The sequence below is a fragment of the Chelonoidis abingdonii genome, chromosome 24 (assembly GCF_003597395.2).
Source record: "Chelonoidis abingdonii isolate Lonesome George chromosome 24, CheloAbing_2.0, whole genome shotgun sequence".
Lineage (NCBI taxonomy): Eukaryota > Metazoa > Chordata > Testudines > Testudinidae > Chelonoidis > Chelonoidis abingdonii.
Window position 1 is genome coordinate 13,279,207 of NC_133792.1, and position 16,904 is coordinate 13,296,110.

General features: G+C 47.6%; 1 protein-coding gene across 15 annotated transcripts in view; it reads right to left on the bottom strand.

Moving 5' to 3' along the window:
• Positions 1-16,904, bottom strand: part of DNM1 (dynamin 1) — a 110,078-nt gene that overhangs the window by 22,144 nt on the left and 71,030 nt on the right. For all 15 annotated transcript variants that reach the window (XR_004376143.2, XR_004376141.2, XR_004376142.1 and 12 more), the window contains one exon: positions 15,497-15,610. Coding sequence is in view for 11 of the 15 variants with exons in the window: in XM_032797882.2 (XP_032653773.1) it covers positions 15,497-15,610 (114 nt within the window). In the remaining 4 variants the exon portion in view is untranslated. The remainder of the gene's footprint in view (positions 1-15,496; positions 15,611-16,904) is intronic.

A 16,904-nucleotide genomic window follows, 5' to 3' on the forward strand; every position in this document is an offset into this window, starting at 1 on the left:
ACCCGGGACTTCTTGTAATTTTCCACTGTAAGGGAAGCGGGGGGGTCAAGTTTGGGGAAACAAAGGATTCCCACCTTATGTAAATCCTATTTAAGGGTTGGGAGGAAGGCAAACAGGACTCCTCCTCTCCAGGCCCTGTCGGCCCAAGAAGAAAGACTGCAAAAGGGAAAGCAAGGGGGGAGTCCAGACTGAGACAGGTCCAGTCTAAAAAGGAATAGAACTGGAACTCTGAGCCACAGAAACTTTGCAAACTGCCTGCAACAATATCTAGGGTGAGAAATACTACTAGTAACCAATTTCTTTAGTGAAACCAGCTTAATTTGCATGTTTGATTTCATTTGCTTAGTAATCTGCTTTGTTCTGTTTGTCACCCCTTTTACCACTTAAAATCTGCCTTTTATAATTAATAAAATTAATTTTGTTTATTATTAAACCCAGTTTCAGTAATTTCTACCTGGGGGACTAAGAAGTATGCACAACTCTCTCCACACTGAGGGAGGAGGCGAATTTCATAATATGTCTTTGGGCAAGGGAAGTGGACATCTGATGCTGCAGCAAGTCCCCTAAGCTGAGTCTTCCCAGAGCTGATCTGCAGCTGGGTGTGGCCCTGCCTGTGTGTGTGCTGGAAGAAATTTTAAGTGCCTGGGTCAGCAAGAGAGATTAAAGGGGGCCCATGCTGGTAGAACAGGTAGACTCAGTGGTATCTCAGCGCATCAGGTGGCTTCACAAGGGGTCCAACCCATCAAAAATAAGAACCATTTTAAACATTAAATTGATACTTATGATAATTACATTGTAGACCTGAGGGCAGTAGAAATGTGCATTTGAGAAAAAAATACATGATATGTGAAGGGAAATGGTGTTCCCTTACAATGTCCCTTATTTTTCGTGTGGTTTTCCCTTATTTCCATCCAACAAAAGTAGTCACCCATACAGCCTGATTCCTACAGTCCCTCAAGTCAGTCAGGAACTGGGCACTAGTCACAGCCCAATTCCCCCAGACCTTCAAGAAGTCAGTCAACAATGGGATCCTCACAGCTCACCTCCTCTGCTCCTTCAGTCTGTCAGCAAGGGAGCTCTCACAGTCTGATTCCCCTACCCCATAAGACAATCAGTGAGCAATGGCACCCTGACAGCCGGATTCCCCTATCCCCTCCAGCAGCCAGTCAGCACGCAGGCCCTCTCAACCTGACTTCATCATCTCTTCAAATAGTGATTGAGCAGGGTGCTCACAGCTACAAACTGTCTACCTATCTAATCTGTCTAGGCATTTATATCGCACTCAGTGCTGTATCTGTTCTGTGCACCCTCCCTCAAGTTTGTGTATTAATCGTTGAGAGCATTTCCCAGTGACCAGCCACGGCAGCTCCATCCCATTCTGCTCTCTACCATTTGTGGCATGTGGCTGTTCTCACCACAGATACCTCAACTCCTGGTTTCATTATAGCATACTGCTATCTGCTTGTAAATGCTACCAGCCAACTGAGTTGGGGGTTTTATTCTTTGTTAAACCTGAGTTTAAACAAATCAAGTGAGATAAAGTGATGTGGTCATGACTGCAGGTTAAAAAGTCTTATTTTCATATTAACCTTATTTTCAAGTTTCTGCAGAAAAGCCAATCACTTGACAGAAAAGTTGATAGTTTCTCATAAGAATTAATGGAATTTAAACCACCTTCTGTCTTAGAAGATCTGACACACCTGATCCATCCTGCTACTTCATCCTACACTATGAAGGGCTCTTGTTAATTTTTAAATAATAGTAGTTACAGAAAACACAAAGTGGGGTTCCAGTGGCTCTTTTCTGGCACCAGGAGCCATTGTGGTTGGAGTGGTGTGGGATATTTGAGAGTCAGTTAAAGACCTTTTATATGGAAAATGACTAACAGCAATCACTGAAAATTCGAGCCAGTGTCCTTCTGACTACTCAAAACCCCAGGTGAAATGGGTGGCCGAACATGTGGGGAAAACCTTAAAAACTGAGGCCTAAATTTTCAAAAGTGAGGAATGATTTTGGATGCCTCAATTTTGGGATGACCAATTTGAGACCTTTCGGGGACCTGATTTTCAGAGTGGGAGGGCTAAGAGCTTTTTAATTATGCTTTAAAGTGTCTCCAGTTTAGGCCCTGATTTTTTCGGATTTAAGTTTAATTTTGAAATCTGTATTCAGAGATGGATGAGGTTAGAAATCAGGGGATTTTTTGGCTTTAACCCTAAAAAATGAAGATCAGACTCTCCTCTCTCTTACTCAGGGAAAGATATGGAGTTTTTACTGGAGTTTATCTGGATTTACATCAGTGTAACTGAAAGCTGAATTTGGCCCAAGGGCCCTAGTTGGAAGCGTACGGCTCTAATCAGGTATTGCTATACCAAAAGTGATCAAGAGAGGGAGCCATTATACCAAACTCCTCACCTCGAAGCAGAGTGCAGATGTCTGACTACTCTAATAGAAATGTATTATGTATGTAACCGTCCCCCTTGTGTATGGGTTCTGGTGTGTACGTCATGCTTGCCTCAGCTGGAAACATGGAGAAATGTGATCCCTCACAGGGGAAAAGGGAATAGAAAAGGCAGGCAGGCTGCTAGCAGAGATCCCAAAATCTAACTGGAAAACACAAGGGCAGAGAAGCAACTGTAGATGGTGATGCTGCTGACACATTTCATAGGCAGATGGAATCAAAGCCAAAAGAAGATGATCTGACTATTTTAATAGCACTACAGGCCTTAGTCAGCTATCTCACTAAGTCCCATTAATTTCCAAGTATACCAGTATACCTCTCGACATGTCTCAGATCCCCAACAAAAAGATCAAATGACATTATCTGTTACAATATAATGTAATGCTGGGAAAGACGTCCTGGAAACTGATGTTCTCTGGGATGGACAGAACAGGGACAGCTTGGGCAGCAACAGAGCTCCCATACCCTTCTCACCACTGATCCAGAGGGACCAAAGATAGAAATGGTATTCAGACCTCAATTTCCCTGTACAACCAAGGTGCCAGTTAGTCTTAACTGAGGGGGGTGAGTATTTTTGTGATACAGATGCCTATTGATTAGGAATCTGGCTGAGACCCATAAAGTTATTTCGCATTCTGAAAATAACCTAACAGCTTCCAGATCGCAATAACTTTCAGCCACTACTGCTCCAGGTTGCAAATGAACTGGTGACTTAAAGGAGATGAACACCCATTGCTAAGCCCCCAGGCAAGCCAACCAGTCCTACTGCAATCTCTCCTACTGAAGCTCCTTATACATCATCCATATGCAATCTCTCTGCTACCCAAGAAAGTAACTTCAATGTGGATGGCAGCTAAAGGAATAAGATCTAGAAAATGCTCCTCACATCCTCACAATGTCAGAAAAGTTTGGAACTGGGTGCAAAAGAAGAAACATCTTATAGCAAAACAATCAAGAAATCAACTGGTGAATGCAACAGAACTCCCCAGGTCCTAGGACCTAGATGATCAGAGGCGAAAGTAAGTCTGTATGCCCTGGTACAGCATACTGGCAAGAGCCGGTGCGCCATACTGGGGCACATTGGCTTCCCCTGGCAGCCATTTAAAGGGCTTGGAGCTTCCAGCAGCGGCTGGAGCCCTGGGCCCTTTAAATTGCAACTAGAGCCCTGCTACCAGAGCCCTGGGGAAGTGGTGATGGGGCTCGGGCGGTGATTTAAAGGGCCCAGGGCACCTGCGGCAGTTACCGCCCCGGGCCCTTTAAATTATCCCGAGCCCTGGGGTAGCAGCAGCGGGGCTGCGGCACTTAAAGGGTCCGGGGCTGCAGCAGTCGCTACCATCTCGGGCCTTAAAATAGCCACCGGAGCCCCACCACCACCTCCCCAGGGCTCTGGCAGCAGGGCTCTGGGGACAATTTAAAGGGTCCGGGGCTCTGGTAGCCGCTACCACCCTGGGCCCTTTAAATCATCCCGAGAGCCTGCCGGAGCCCAGGGGTAGGCGCAGCGGGGCTCCAGCGGCAATTTAAAGGGTCAGGAGCTCAGCCACCACTACAGCCCCAGGCCCTTTAACTTGCCACCGAAGCACTGCCACCGCTACCCCTGGGCTCTGGCAGCAGGGCTCCGGGGACAATTTAAAGGGCCCGGGGTGGTAGCGGCAGCCGGAGCCCTGAGCCCTTTAAATCACGCCCAAGCCCCCGGCTGCCACTGCTACCCTGGGGCTCCAGCAGCGCGGCTCAGGTGGCGATTTAAAGGGCTCAGAGCTCCCACTGCCGCTACCCTCTGGGGCCCTTTAAATCGCCACCCGAACCCGGTGCTGGAGCCCTGGGGTAGCGGTGGCGGGGCTCTGGCGGTGATTTAAAGGGCTCGGGGCTGGGGCTCCACCACCAGGGCTCCTGGCTGCTGCTACTGCAGCGGAGCCCGGGGCCATTTAAAGCTCTGCCAGAGGCTGGGGCCCCCTCTGATGGTGAGGCTGTGGTAGCAGCAGCTGGAGCCCCAGGCCCTTTAAATCACCCCCAGGGTTCCCAGATGCCTCTGCAGCTGGTAGCTCCGGGGGTGATTTAAAGGGCCTCTGCAGCTGGTAGCTCTGGACAGGGCCAGCTCTAGCCATTTCGCCGCCCCAAGCACGGTGGCATGCTGCAGGGAGCGCTCTGCTGCTCGCCGGTCCCGCGGCTCCAGTGGACCTCCCACGGGCGTGCCTGCGGATGCACCACTGGAGCCGCAGGACCAGCGGACCCTCCGCAGGCACGCCTGTGGGAGGTCCACCGGAGCTGCCTGCCGCCCTCCTGGCAACCGGCAGAGGTCCCCCGTGGCATGCTGCCCCAAGCACGCGCTTGGCGCGCTGGGGTCTAGAGCTGGCCCTGGCTCTGGGGGTGATTTAAAGGGCTTGGGGCCCCAGTTGCTGCTCCCAGCCCCAAGCCCTTTAAATCCTGATTTAAAACACCTGCGGATTTAAAGGCCTCATCTCTTCCGGTAGAGATGCCTTCCTAAGGACTCCAGAGTACCGGTAAGTCGTTTAAGTTACTTTCACCCCTGTAGGTGATGGTGTATGTGTGTCTTCACCCTGTACCCATTTTGTTTCCATCAAGGCCTTAGAGTTCTTCACCTTCATCTTACAGGAATTGCTTCTGTAATGCTTCTAGCCTCTTCATGCTGTCACTTCCCACACCATTGCACTAGTGCCAGGATTTGCACTCAACAGTTTGATCTCCGTTACACCAAAGTAAATCTAGAGTGTATTTAGTGGTGTTAGGACCAAACCTGGACCCACTACAGCTAATGGGAATTTGTCATTGACATTAATGTGATCAGGATTTAGCACCTTTTCCAGATTTACACCAGTGAAACGGAGGTCAGATTTTGGACCCTTGACTCTAATGTGCACTGCGAGCCATACACACATGTAAGGATTTATACTCCTAGTCTCTAAGTGCAGAAGGAACCAATACATTAGCACCAGGCTTCACTCTCTCAAACTCGAAAGACAGTGAATTCCATCATAGAGAATGCTAGCACCAAGTTCCCAGGTTCTGGGGGCACTGCATCTGTGCCCTGGAGCAATATTCAGACTAATATCCTCAAAGGGGAATTAGACCCATATTGCTGTTCACTAGTGTATGATTTTTCAGCTTTGGGGGTAACAAGAGCCATACAAGAGCTAGAGCACTGGTGCCAGGAGGTAAATCCCCTGGCTCTTGATTGCAGCATGATGCGCACCCACCCACACACACATTCAGCCAGTGCTGCTCTGACCCGCCATCTCACCACACCTACACCCCATTCTCTCAAAAGTCCTAGCTCCACTCTTTCCATCTTCTCGGTTTTCACCCCCGCCTGTTTTATATCAATACTCTGACTTCATTTCCTGATTGTAGAGACAGGAAAGAGTGTAACAAGCTGCCGAGTGCTGAGCCTTTTAAAGCTTTGGCTGAGCCTTCTCCCCATATGTTAGCAATCACGGAGTGTGTGGTGGCTGAGACATCCCAAGACCAATGCAGCCAAAAGCGGGGAGGGGCTCTCCCTCCAGCCTGACAGACGCAGGCAAAAATCAGAGAGGGAGGACTAGGTGCCAGTACACCCTGGGATAGGGAAGGTGGCTTTGTTGAGCACGGTTCAAAGATCTTGGCTTGATCCCAAAAGTCCTGTGTTACTCATGAAATATCTCATTTTGGTGGCAAGGCAGATAGAGGATCATAGCAGAGGAGAGGCTGCCCTCTCAGCAGCAAAATATCTATCCCAGGAAACACATGCATAGCCAAGGAATTACTCTGGAGCAGGCAAGGGGGAGGAGGTAACATTGTGGGCTGCAGGAAGCAGGACACTAAAGTGCAAATATAGGGCAAGAAGGGGTATTGGGGTGACAGGGTCTAATCAGGCCTGGTTAGTCTCACACCTTTTAAAGGACAATCATTCCTAGCTATAATCACAGTGCTTGCATGGAGGACCCTGAATGCAGCAGAACCAGTGTGGTCCACTTGCACGGGGGGCAGATAAGGAGAGTCTATGCAGGAGGCCTACCCCCCATATACACGGTAAAGCACAGCTCCATAGGGGTTGGGGAAGGCACTGCCACAGAAAAGAGACTTGGGGTCAGCGTGGGCACATGGATCCCCTAGCCATTAACCCCTAGTCATGGAGGGAAAAGCATTGTGTTTGGGGGAAGGACTGAGACTAGTGTAGCTCTGTGGCCTGAGAAGAGGCACCCCAAGTAGCTTGTTACTCTGCTCTGTAGTGGGGCCAGTGTATTTTAGATGGTTGTGGTTTGCATTGTTAACTGAATGTGCACTGTTCTCCTCTGGGCCTTCATCCCCAAATACATTTTAAACAGTCAGGTAAAAATACAGCATAGCTGGATTGGAATGAGAGCTCTTGGTTTGTTCGCAGGCTATTTCCTCTGCCTAGCCGGTCTCTCTGTGCAGAAAGGGTTGGTGTTTTATATCTAGATACACATGAAACTGAAGCTGATGGGGAAGCCCACACATGCATCCAAAGGAGGAATTTGGCTCTTGGGGTGCTAGGAGATAATTGACAGAACTATCAGACCTCACCATAATCAATCAGGAGGGCAACCCAAGATAAGCTGAAGCTATTATGACAAGTAAAACTTTATGCATAGAGAGTCCAAGTGTATATGTTCTGATTTATGGCTCTTGTGAAATTAAAAAAATACCAACTGAACCAAACGCTACTATTAATGCTGATGTACTTTGCTTTTCTCTGGTGCCAACGGTGTGCTGGAGGAGGCTCGAGACCATTGTTAAAATCCCACCACCAAACTGACAGGAGAGTTGTGGTGCTCTCTTTGTCTCAGGCAGTCAGCTCCACCCTAGATGGAGTCAAATCATCCCTGACAAAAATAAATGATTTTTTGGGCCTCATCAAATTACTTTGGAACAGTAAAGTCTTCACTTCTGTAATAGACCAAATTGTACCAGGAATTCAGTAATTTCAAAAATATTTACAGTGGAGGATCCTCCCAGACTTCCCATAAATTATTTGCTCCATCTACCTCCCCATTACCCCAGTTAAACCCTGATCCCAGTCAATTTGTTCAGTAACAGTGTATAACAATGCCCAGCATAGGGCCTTTTCTTTGCTCAGTGTTGTCACCTCCTTCCTGTATTATGAGATTTAAATGGGGAAATAAACTAATAGATTTCCCCTCAACCCTTAAATGCTCCTCACCATGGGTTTAACCTATTAGGAACAAAGCAGGAGTACTGGGTGTTCGTGTTTTTAGCCACAGATTTAAAATCTCTCCTCTGGCTCCCCCTCCCCTGTGTGTGCTGGTGGGTTGCATATTGCACCTAAAGCACTCTTTATCCCTGCAGCACAAGAGAGGAAGTGAAACACATGGCCTGGGGAACATCTGGAATCGCTACACAGGAGCTGAGCATCAGAGAGAAAGCGGCATTCCTCAAGTTTCCATCCAAGGTATGGAACCTTCCTTTCCTCCGCGCAACCTTATCCGTCAGATGGCTCACTTCCTGTCAACCTCTGACCTCCTCAGCAGCCAACAAGCTCCTCCCTCGAGTCTAGTTAGCATTGCGCTGCCACGTCAATTGAGGCAGAAAGACAGAAGGGAAGCAAGAGAAGGGAGGGAGCAAAGACCAGAAAGAGGGAGGGAGGGAGGCACAGTGAGTGCCAGATGCGATGGGGGGAGGAAAGGAGGGAACTCGGATCGCTCCCATGATAGCCAGAGGCTAGCTGCAAAGGCAACTGGCCAATGTGGGTCAAAGGACCCTTGTTATGGGCTTGGAAGCGAAAGCTGGTCTTGTTTGCTCTTTGCTCCGGACCCTGGGTAGAGCGACGTTCTACGGGACTGAGAGCTGGGCGGAAGGAGATCAGGATGCATCGGGCCTGAACGTCCTCCCACCCGCTGCCACCAACTGCTGCGCCAGATGTGGGGGGTTGAATAAAGCAACGAAGTCTGCACATCTGGGCAACGGCCAAGACTTAGAAACATTTTTTCCTGGGTTCGAACAGCAGTAATTTATTTTTATTTTTTAAAGGTACGACGTGCCCGGGGGAATGGGGCATCAGCCTTTTGATGCCAACGGCGGAAGAGAAAGGGGTTTGAAGGTTCGCTCAGTGCGGGGTGCAGGCAGGGAGCAATCCCCCCTTCTTCCCAGCTGCCAATGGAGGAAACTTCTTCAAGCAGGACTTGGACTTTCCCTCACCCTCTCTCTGTCCCCAAAACACCAGCCCAGAGGCAGAAAGGGGGAAGGACTAACGTGCTGCTGCTAGCTGGAGAGCTGGACACAGAGGCTCCACTCCGTCTGCCCAGTGTTCAGACTACCTGTTCAGGACTACGAGATTGTACAGTAGTCTGCACATTGGTTAGGCTGTGCTGGGATACACCACACACGCTGCCGGTGCCGCACAGGGATGGAAACGCCTGCGTGGCAGCGGGAAATGCTGGGGTGTGAGCAATGCATGCTAAATTCACCTACCTCCCCCAGTCTGCTGGGAAACAGCCACTTGGATCCTCACCTGATGCTCACCTTTATCTGTCACTATTCACCATCCCACTCCCTATCTGTCTGTCATTTCCTCCCTGACTCTCCTCACCCTCTCTTTGCAGCTGTTTCTGTTTGTTTCACATGCTTGTCCCAGTGAGAGCCACTCAGGATGCCTTGTGTTTCTTGTGCAGACCTTTGCTATAAAAGTGTCCAAATCACAAGGACAGGGGCTACCCTCTGGGAGAGTTACGGCTGCACAGTGCCTTGCTAGCAGTCCCTTTACGAGGAGGAGGCGAAATTAAGCAGAGGGAAGTGGCCAGTTGGAGAATTTTATGGTGTAACAAACTTTATTTTATTTAAAAAAAGAAAATTTCAGGTTTGCAGATTCTGGGAGTCACCTTTCCTTTAAAGTTGGTTGTGGTCCTTTCTTTAGATGTGGATTGGGAGGGACAGGTAATGTGTATGTGTGTGCGAACCTACTAACAAGAATAGTGAGTGAGAAAGAACAAAGAGAGAGTGAGAAAGAAGGAGGAGGGAGAGTGTGAGAAAAAGAAAAAGAGACTATGAATGGGAGGGAGAGAGCATGAGAGTGAATGAATGAAAGAGCAAAAGAGTAGGAGCAGAGAGAGAGGGAAGGAGTATGTGTGGTAGAGAGAGATCCTGAGGCTGATATGATAACTGGGAAGGACTGAGTCTCAGAACACACTTTTCTCTGCGGTCTCAAAGCAGAAAAATGGGTGACAAAATCCAGCTTGCAGCTGGACTGCTCAAAGCCACCCCCCCATTACAGCTCCATCCTGATGGCTGGCAGGGCTTCAGCCACTGCAAAGACAACAGAGAGAGCTTCATGATGTGGCTGATCTGGGGCTTAATACACAAGAGCGTCAGCTTGCTGTAGGAAAAGTGATCTGCTCCGTGTTACTGAAAATGGGGGTTTCAAAGGGAGATGTAATGTAATCCTAGCATTGAAGTCTCTAGCTAGAATTGGGAAGGAGCCAAGGTCTGATGTGTAGTAAACGGACACCTACAAGTGTGTGAATAAGGTCACAGCTTCTCCCAGCCAGGAGAATCTGCCTGCATTCTCCAGTAATGGAAGAGAAGGGAAGTACAAAGGCAGCACAACTCTGACCCAGCAGACTCAAAATGGTGTATGAAGAATGTAAAAGATTCCCCATCATATGCCTGGATCTACAGACATGCAAACACCTACACATCATTTCTCATCTTCATACACACCATTCATGTACACAGATACTTAACACATGCACATACCCAAATACTAGATACTCACACACCAAACATACGCATTCCAACAACCACATAACCTCCTGTTATTCACACACCCCATTCTCACTCAAACACAACATTCATACATGATCACATAACTGCCATGTCATCCACACCCAGTCCCGGGCATACATACTCACACAGGTCCAGGCCATTCATATGGACACATAACCATACCAGTCACACGTACACACAAATTCAGACACACATGCACACACAATTAACATACTCAGACATTCATACATGTACATATCATTCACAAACATACACACCCCTGTATCAGTCTCACACACCTATCTGTGTGCATTCACACTCACACACAATACAAACACTCACATGCATACATTCAAGAACACACAGAGACACACCCACACCTTGCAATATGGAGTGGAATCTTCTTGGGGCAGGTCCACTCTTAAAAAGCTGCAGCGGTGCAGCTGCACTGTTGTAGAGCTTTAGTGAAGATACTACTAGCCTCTCCTGTCGGTATCGTTAATCCACCTCTACAAGAGGCGGTAGCTGTGTTGATGGGAGAAGCTTTCCCATTGACATAGCACTGTCTACACTGGGGGTTAGGTCAGTGTAACTACATCGCTCGGAGTGTGGATTTTTCACACCCCTGAGCGATGTACTTATGCCGATGTAAGATTGTAGCGTGGACCTAGCCCTAGTGTCTATACAGAGCAGCAGTACTGGAATTACAAGTTGCACTTTTGCTGCAGTGAAACAATTTGCTATTACTCTCATTCTACTTCTGCATAAAGGAATTTCACTCTACACAAGGAACCTGCAAGCAGGTTCCACCATGCATTTCAGCAGGACGGACACAAACATTTAGCTATGGAAATACATTGACGCCCTCACACAGGTATGAGCCAAGTCCTGCCCTCCTTAGCCCTTATTCAGCTTAACCTTAGTGAGACTTTTGCATAAATAAGGACAGAAGGTCAGGGCTATACAGTATATTCACACCCAAATTCCCACATGTACTAGAAGTAGACTGTATTCACCTGTGTGTGCAACCACTCACGTACACACAATGACATGTATGTAGTCATATGCATCCCAGTTTACATTCACTCTTACATGTACCAAATGCAGGGCCCACGGGCCCATTCCAGTGGGATGTAGGCCTTGCTCATAGGAACCATGTAGCATATTGTTCATTATGGCTCGGCTCAGGGCTTAATGCTCCCTGCCACCTAGAGAACTAGAGGAGAAGCGTGGATCCTACCTGTGTAGCTGGGTTATGTGCTGTAGCTCTCTGGAGGGGATTAGGTGGAACAACACCTTTTTCTGCTTAGGTTCTCATACCATGCTCATCACCATGGTAACTGAGTATCTAATACCAACCAGCTACAGTGCCATGGCTGCCACTCCAGTCTCGGGGGTGTAGTGCTCTCCCTGGCTAGCGAGATCACCCACTGTCTTAGAGAATGGTCACTGGATCCATATAGTTGCCAATCCACCATCTCGCTCTCCCACAAATGTCCTATAGGCAGAACCCAGCAGCAACCAGGAGGTGCTGACTTCTTGTGTGTGATTCCCAAATCCAAGATGACTCCCTTTTCTGCAGCAGATCTATACTGCAGCTCTCCTTGGGTCAGGGATTTGACTCACACAAAGAAGACTGGAGGAAAAATGGAGAGAGAACCCAAAGGAAGGGCTCTTGGCAGCAGGGCAGAACAAGAAGCCAGCTTTCCGCCCCCTTCCCTTCCCCCAGCATGCTCCACTAGCCTCTCTAGAGCAGTGGGAGCCCTGTCCTCACTCACACTTGATGCTGGAACCTTTAAGACACTTTTAAGTTCCAATTCTTTTCTTTAGGGGGGAAGAGAAAACAAACCAGCATTGTGGAAAAGCTGCTATTTCACTAATGGGACCCAGATGTCTTTACTCAGACTTGATGCCCAGTCCTGCCATAACAGGGCAGGAGAGGGAAGCACTTAGCTCCATTCCACCCGCCTCAATTTTTGAGAGGTGCTAGCCTAGCCCAATGTCATCCTGCCACCCCCAGTCCACCCCTAGTTTTCCCACCAGATGCCCCAAATTCTGCAACTGGCTCTTCCTCCAACACAAGGGTTTTCTTCCCTGGATTGAACACTCTCATTTACTTTGGCTGTTTGCTACAGCACCGTGGAGCTGGGGCAAGAGAGCCCAACAGGAGCATGAGAAGTCAGGGTTTTTGTCTGTCCAAAACGTAAGTGGATTGGGACTCTCAGGCTGCACTCAGGGTGACTTAAAATGGGGCCTTGAAAGACACCATTCCTCCCTTCAAATCAGGGGGACAGGGAGGCAGACAGTCCTTTCTGGGGAAAAGAAGGGATCTGGGACTGAGACATATGGAGACAGCCATGTGTGGAGATACCAGCCTGGTTTAGGAGTGATGGGTCTGAGAAGCCTCCTCTAGGGTGACCAGACAGCAAATGTGAAAAATCGGGATGGGGGTGGGGAGTAATAGGAGCCTATATAAGAAAAAGACCCAAAAATTTGGACTGTTCCTATAAAATTGGGACATCTGGTCACCCTAGCCTCCTCTCAATGAAGGGCAGAGGGGCCGTGGATGATGGAGACAACCCTGTTGCCATGTGGGGTAGCAGAGCCCTGGAGGACAGACTCAGCCCTGTCCCTGTGTAGGGTAGAGGGTTATGATGGGAACTCCAAAGTCAAGGGCTCTCCAAGATGCCCCTGTAATGTACTGACTCTCTAAGCTGAGCCTGGCCATGGAATCCAAGTGGAAGTTACTTCCCTTTCCTTCCCCAGAGGTCAGAGATCAAAGAGCTGAACTAGTGAGAGGGGGCAGGAGTGGGGAAAAAATCAGAAATAAAAACATGCTCCCCCTTTCCCTCCACCCCTTCTCCAGTTAGAACAAAGGGTCCTTTCTCCTGTGCTGCTCCTGCCTCATCAGCACTGGGTCGTCCTGCGTTTATTTAAGGGACGCTGGCTGGCAGGAAGCTGTTTTAATTAGGCTGCTCTGCCTCTCACCGTGCAGAAGGGAAGCAGTGCAGACCTCCAGCTGTTATTCATCCCCAGGGTTACCCTCCTCATAGGATAAAAGGGGCGCCCCTTCCCCCTCCCATGCAGCTGGAGTCTATTAACATAGATTATGTGCTGCAACCATAGCCTGCCCACTCCCTGCTGGGGCAGAGGGGTGGAGGGGCTAGGCGATCATCACTGAAATCCAGATGCAGAAGCTGTTTTTAATTTAAAACAACACTCAAGCCTTAAGTTATAACTGCCTGACCTGCACACATAACCATAAGGCGACGTTGCCACACCAGGCAGTTCTGTCTGAGAGTTCATGGGCCTTGAAAAAGGACTGGCTGATTTAAAATCTTCTTTGCACAATGAATTCCAGTTCCTTGCTGATTATGGGACTGATGCATGCCCCAGCTGAACCTAGACCTAGTCTACACCTAAAAAAATAGATTGATCTAGCTATTTTTTGCTCAGGGCTGTGAAAAATTTCACACCCTGTGCAAAATAGGTCGACCTAGCCCCCACTGTAGACACAGTTAGGTTGACAGAGGATTCTTCTGTGGTCTGAGCTATCACCTCTCACAGAGGTGGATTAACTACATCAACAGAAAAATCTCTTCTGTTGATGTAGAAATAATTTACACTTCAGCACTCCAGCTGCACAGCTGCAGTGCCATAACAGTGCCGACATACCCTAAGACTAATCAGCTCCTGGTCAGGGAATGACATTTCAGTCCTGATTCTCTGTGTGGCACCTTGTGTCATAATTTCCAACTGTGCAAAGTGGGTGTTAAATGTCCCCACTGATGTAAATGAGTGGAGAATTCTGGTCTGGTAGCAGTTTACAGGTATGTTGCACAGGTATAAACCATGACACAAGGTGCAAGGCCCCTTCTCTTCCTGACCAGTAGTTTGGCACCATTTCTTGGAAAAGCTGACTAAGTCTGAATCCATTTGTAGCCATCCCCCAAAGTATTTCTATCTCTGGCACGTTGAGTGGTATTTGAGTTTAAATTCATGTCATTCTGATTACCTTCTTGCTGCTCATTCCCACTATTCAGAGATTTAGGCCCAGGGGCCAGAGATTTTGTCTTCCTTTATGACTGGCACACTGTTGATAGTAGACAAATAAATAAATAAATAAATAACAATAACTTCAATTTGGACATGATTCTGCCAGGGGGCATCTTGCTCCCTGCTTGAGTGGAAGAGAAAGCACTGGGAAGCCATGATTCCCAACTTTCAGGAATATTTATTTTTAAGGTGGGTCTACAGAGAAGATCCATGCTATTTTCTCATTTATCTTCTGCATGTACTGTTATGGTTTGTTAGTAACAATACTCAGCACTTTCACATTCAAAGCACTTTATGAACATGAATTAACTGATCTGCCCAATACCCAGATGAGGTGGATGAGTACTGATATTCCCATTCTGCACATGAGGAAACAGACAGAGAAGTAAAGTGACTTACCCAAAGTCACAGAGAAAGTCAGCGTTTGAGCTGGGATTTTAACTCCATAGCTCCTGGCTTTGAGTACTGTGCTCAGACAACTAGGTCACACCTATCTTGAGTGACCACACAAGACTAGAGTCAAGCTTAGCCACAATTTAAATAGTCACTATAGATACTGCTGAGAGTACCACAAATCCCTGGGTATCAGAGTGCTAAGCCATCCCCTCCCTCCTGTGAGTCAGCCTGCCAGAATAAGACAGAAAAGTGCCCTGCCCACTTTTTACTGACTCAGGAGCTCCAAGCATAGTCATTTCCAACTGGATTTTCTTGTCAGTGCCAGGATTGCTGCATCCAAATTAATGCCACGACCCTCACAGTTAAAAGGAAATATCCTTATTCCAGTTGAAGTAATATCAAGGCCCCACTAAGAGTTGAATACAAGGAACAAGGCAACAGATTCATGGACTGACGGAGGGGCTGGCAGCAGCTGTTTGAACACTAACATATACAGGATGTGACTAATGTGCAGGACTCCATTTGGCATGCCCTAGGGGAACACACAGTTCTATACCCCACCAACAGAGTATATGGCATCCTGATTATACCTCCCAATCTCCTGGTATCCCTTCCTGGGAAAGGTTGAATACTGGTTTGTGGGATCACTCCAGGTCCCAGGGGTATGCTTTATAGAAGCAGACAATTAATACTCAGAAAGTGTATTTATAATACCCAGCCACTGTAGGGAACTAAGGGCCTGATACAAAATGCTCAGCCACTGAAAGTCAATGGAAGTTGAGGGTTCTCAGCACCACAGAGAACTAGGTACCAAAGCCATACTCCAACCAGTCCTGAGGCTAGGCCACTCACCTCATCATCCTTATACCACGAGAGGTTCTCAGCTGTCAGGACAAACCAGTATTCCTTGGCACCGCCCTTCATGATCCCAATGTTATTGATGGTGAGCCAGCCTTTTCGGATCACCTGTGGGGATGGAAATTGTCAGCGTTAAACATGGCACTGAGAACCTAGTCCTCCTAATGGTTGGGGAGAGAGCAGAGTGTGTCCCTACACACACAGACCAGCACAACAATGACCAGGACCACTGTGCTCTCTGTTCCTGTCAAAAAACCCCTCACTAATTTGGATCTCCAAGGCGATCAAGCCTGCACCTGTCTCCAAACAGGAGAAGGGTTAGGCAGGGAGTGAAATGGAGGCAGCAGAGAACCTGGCTCTATTGGGGGTTACACCATCTGCCAAGCACTCAAGGGGAAGAGAGAACTGCAGAGAGAATCTCAGACACTGGCCCAACCCACAGAAACCAAATCACAGCAACAATCACACCCAGAAAAGGCAATGACTAGAAAGAGCAAAGGAGGAAGCACATCCTGGCAGAGACAGAGGCTCTCCCAGCACTTGAGGTTGGAGGTGACTGCTTCACAGAGCTCAACGAGAGGCAATTCAAGAAGAAAAGTAGAGAGAGGTAAATGAAAACCAAATTATTTAATTTTGTAATGCAAGGAGATACTGAACATCTGGGAATAATGATGCATCTGGAATTCACACCCTGAAATTAACTGTGTGAGATAAGTGGCATGTTTGACTGTTACTATATATATGTACATTAGTTTTAATATAGAGATAGATAGATATAAAGTCCCATATTTACATTCTGTAAATGAGCTAGGAGATTATTGATTAGTAGACTTTGTAACTTTAAATCAATATTTGTCTATTTCTGTATGTGTGAGTTAGTAGAAAGAGTATATGTATGTAATAGCTTAAATATAAGCATGTTACCATATATATGTGTGTGAATGTGCATTACTGCAGGTGTTCATTATTATACATGTGTGCATGAGCCCGTGTTACTCCACGTGTGAATTAGCCTACATATATATGTATCGCTGACTGTGTGTGCATGTTACAAATTAGTGTGTGTTGTGAACAGTATGTATGTGAATGGCTAGGTGTTTGTGCATTAATTAATACTGTTTTGTGTGACTTAATAAACATTTGCATAGTGTCTGCATCAGAGCATTCATTGTCCATATCTGCAGGCAGGGGTGAGTGGATTTTCACTCCTTTTCTTTCATGCTGCTGATTGTTAAAATTCACAATGGACCAATTCTCTCTGCTGACAGAAGGCGGCACTAAAGCTGAACCCCAGATCCTGATCTCTAGATTGAATGGTCCACCCAGCTCCTCTCGCTTACACACTTTAGAGGCAGCTAAAGAAATTCTCATCAATTTCTCATGCTGCCTTTGCTCCCCACTT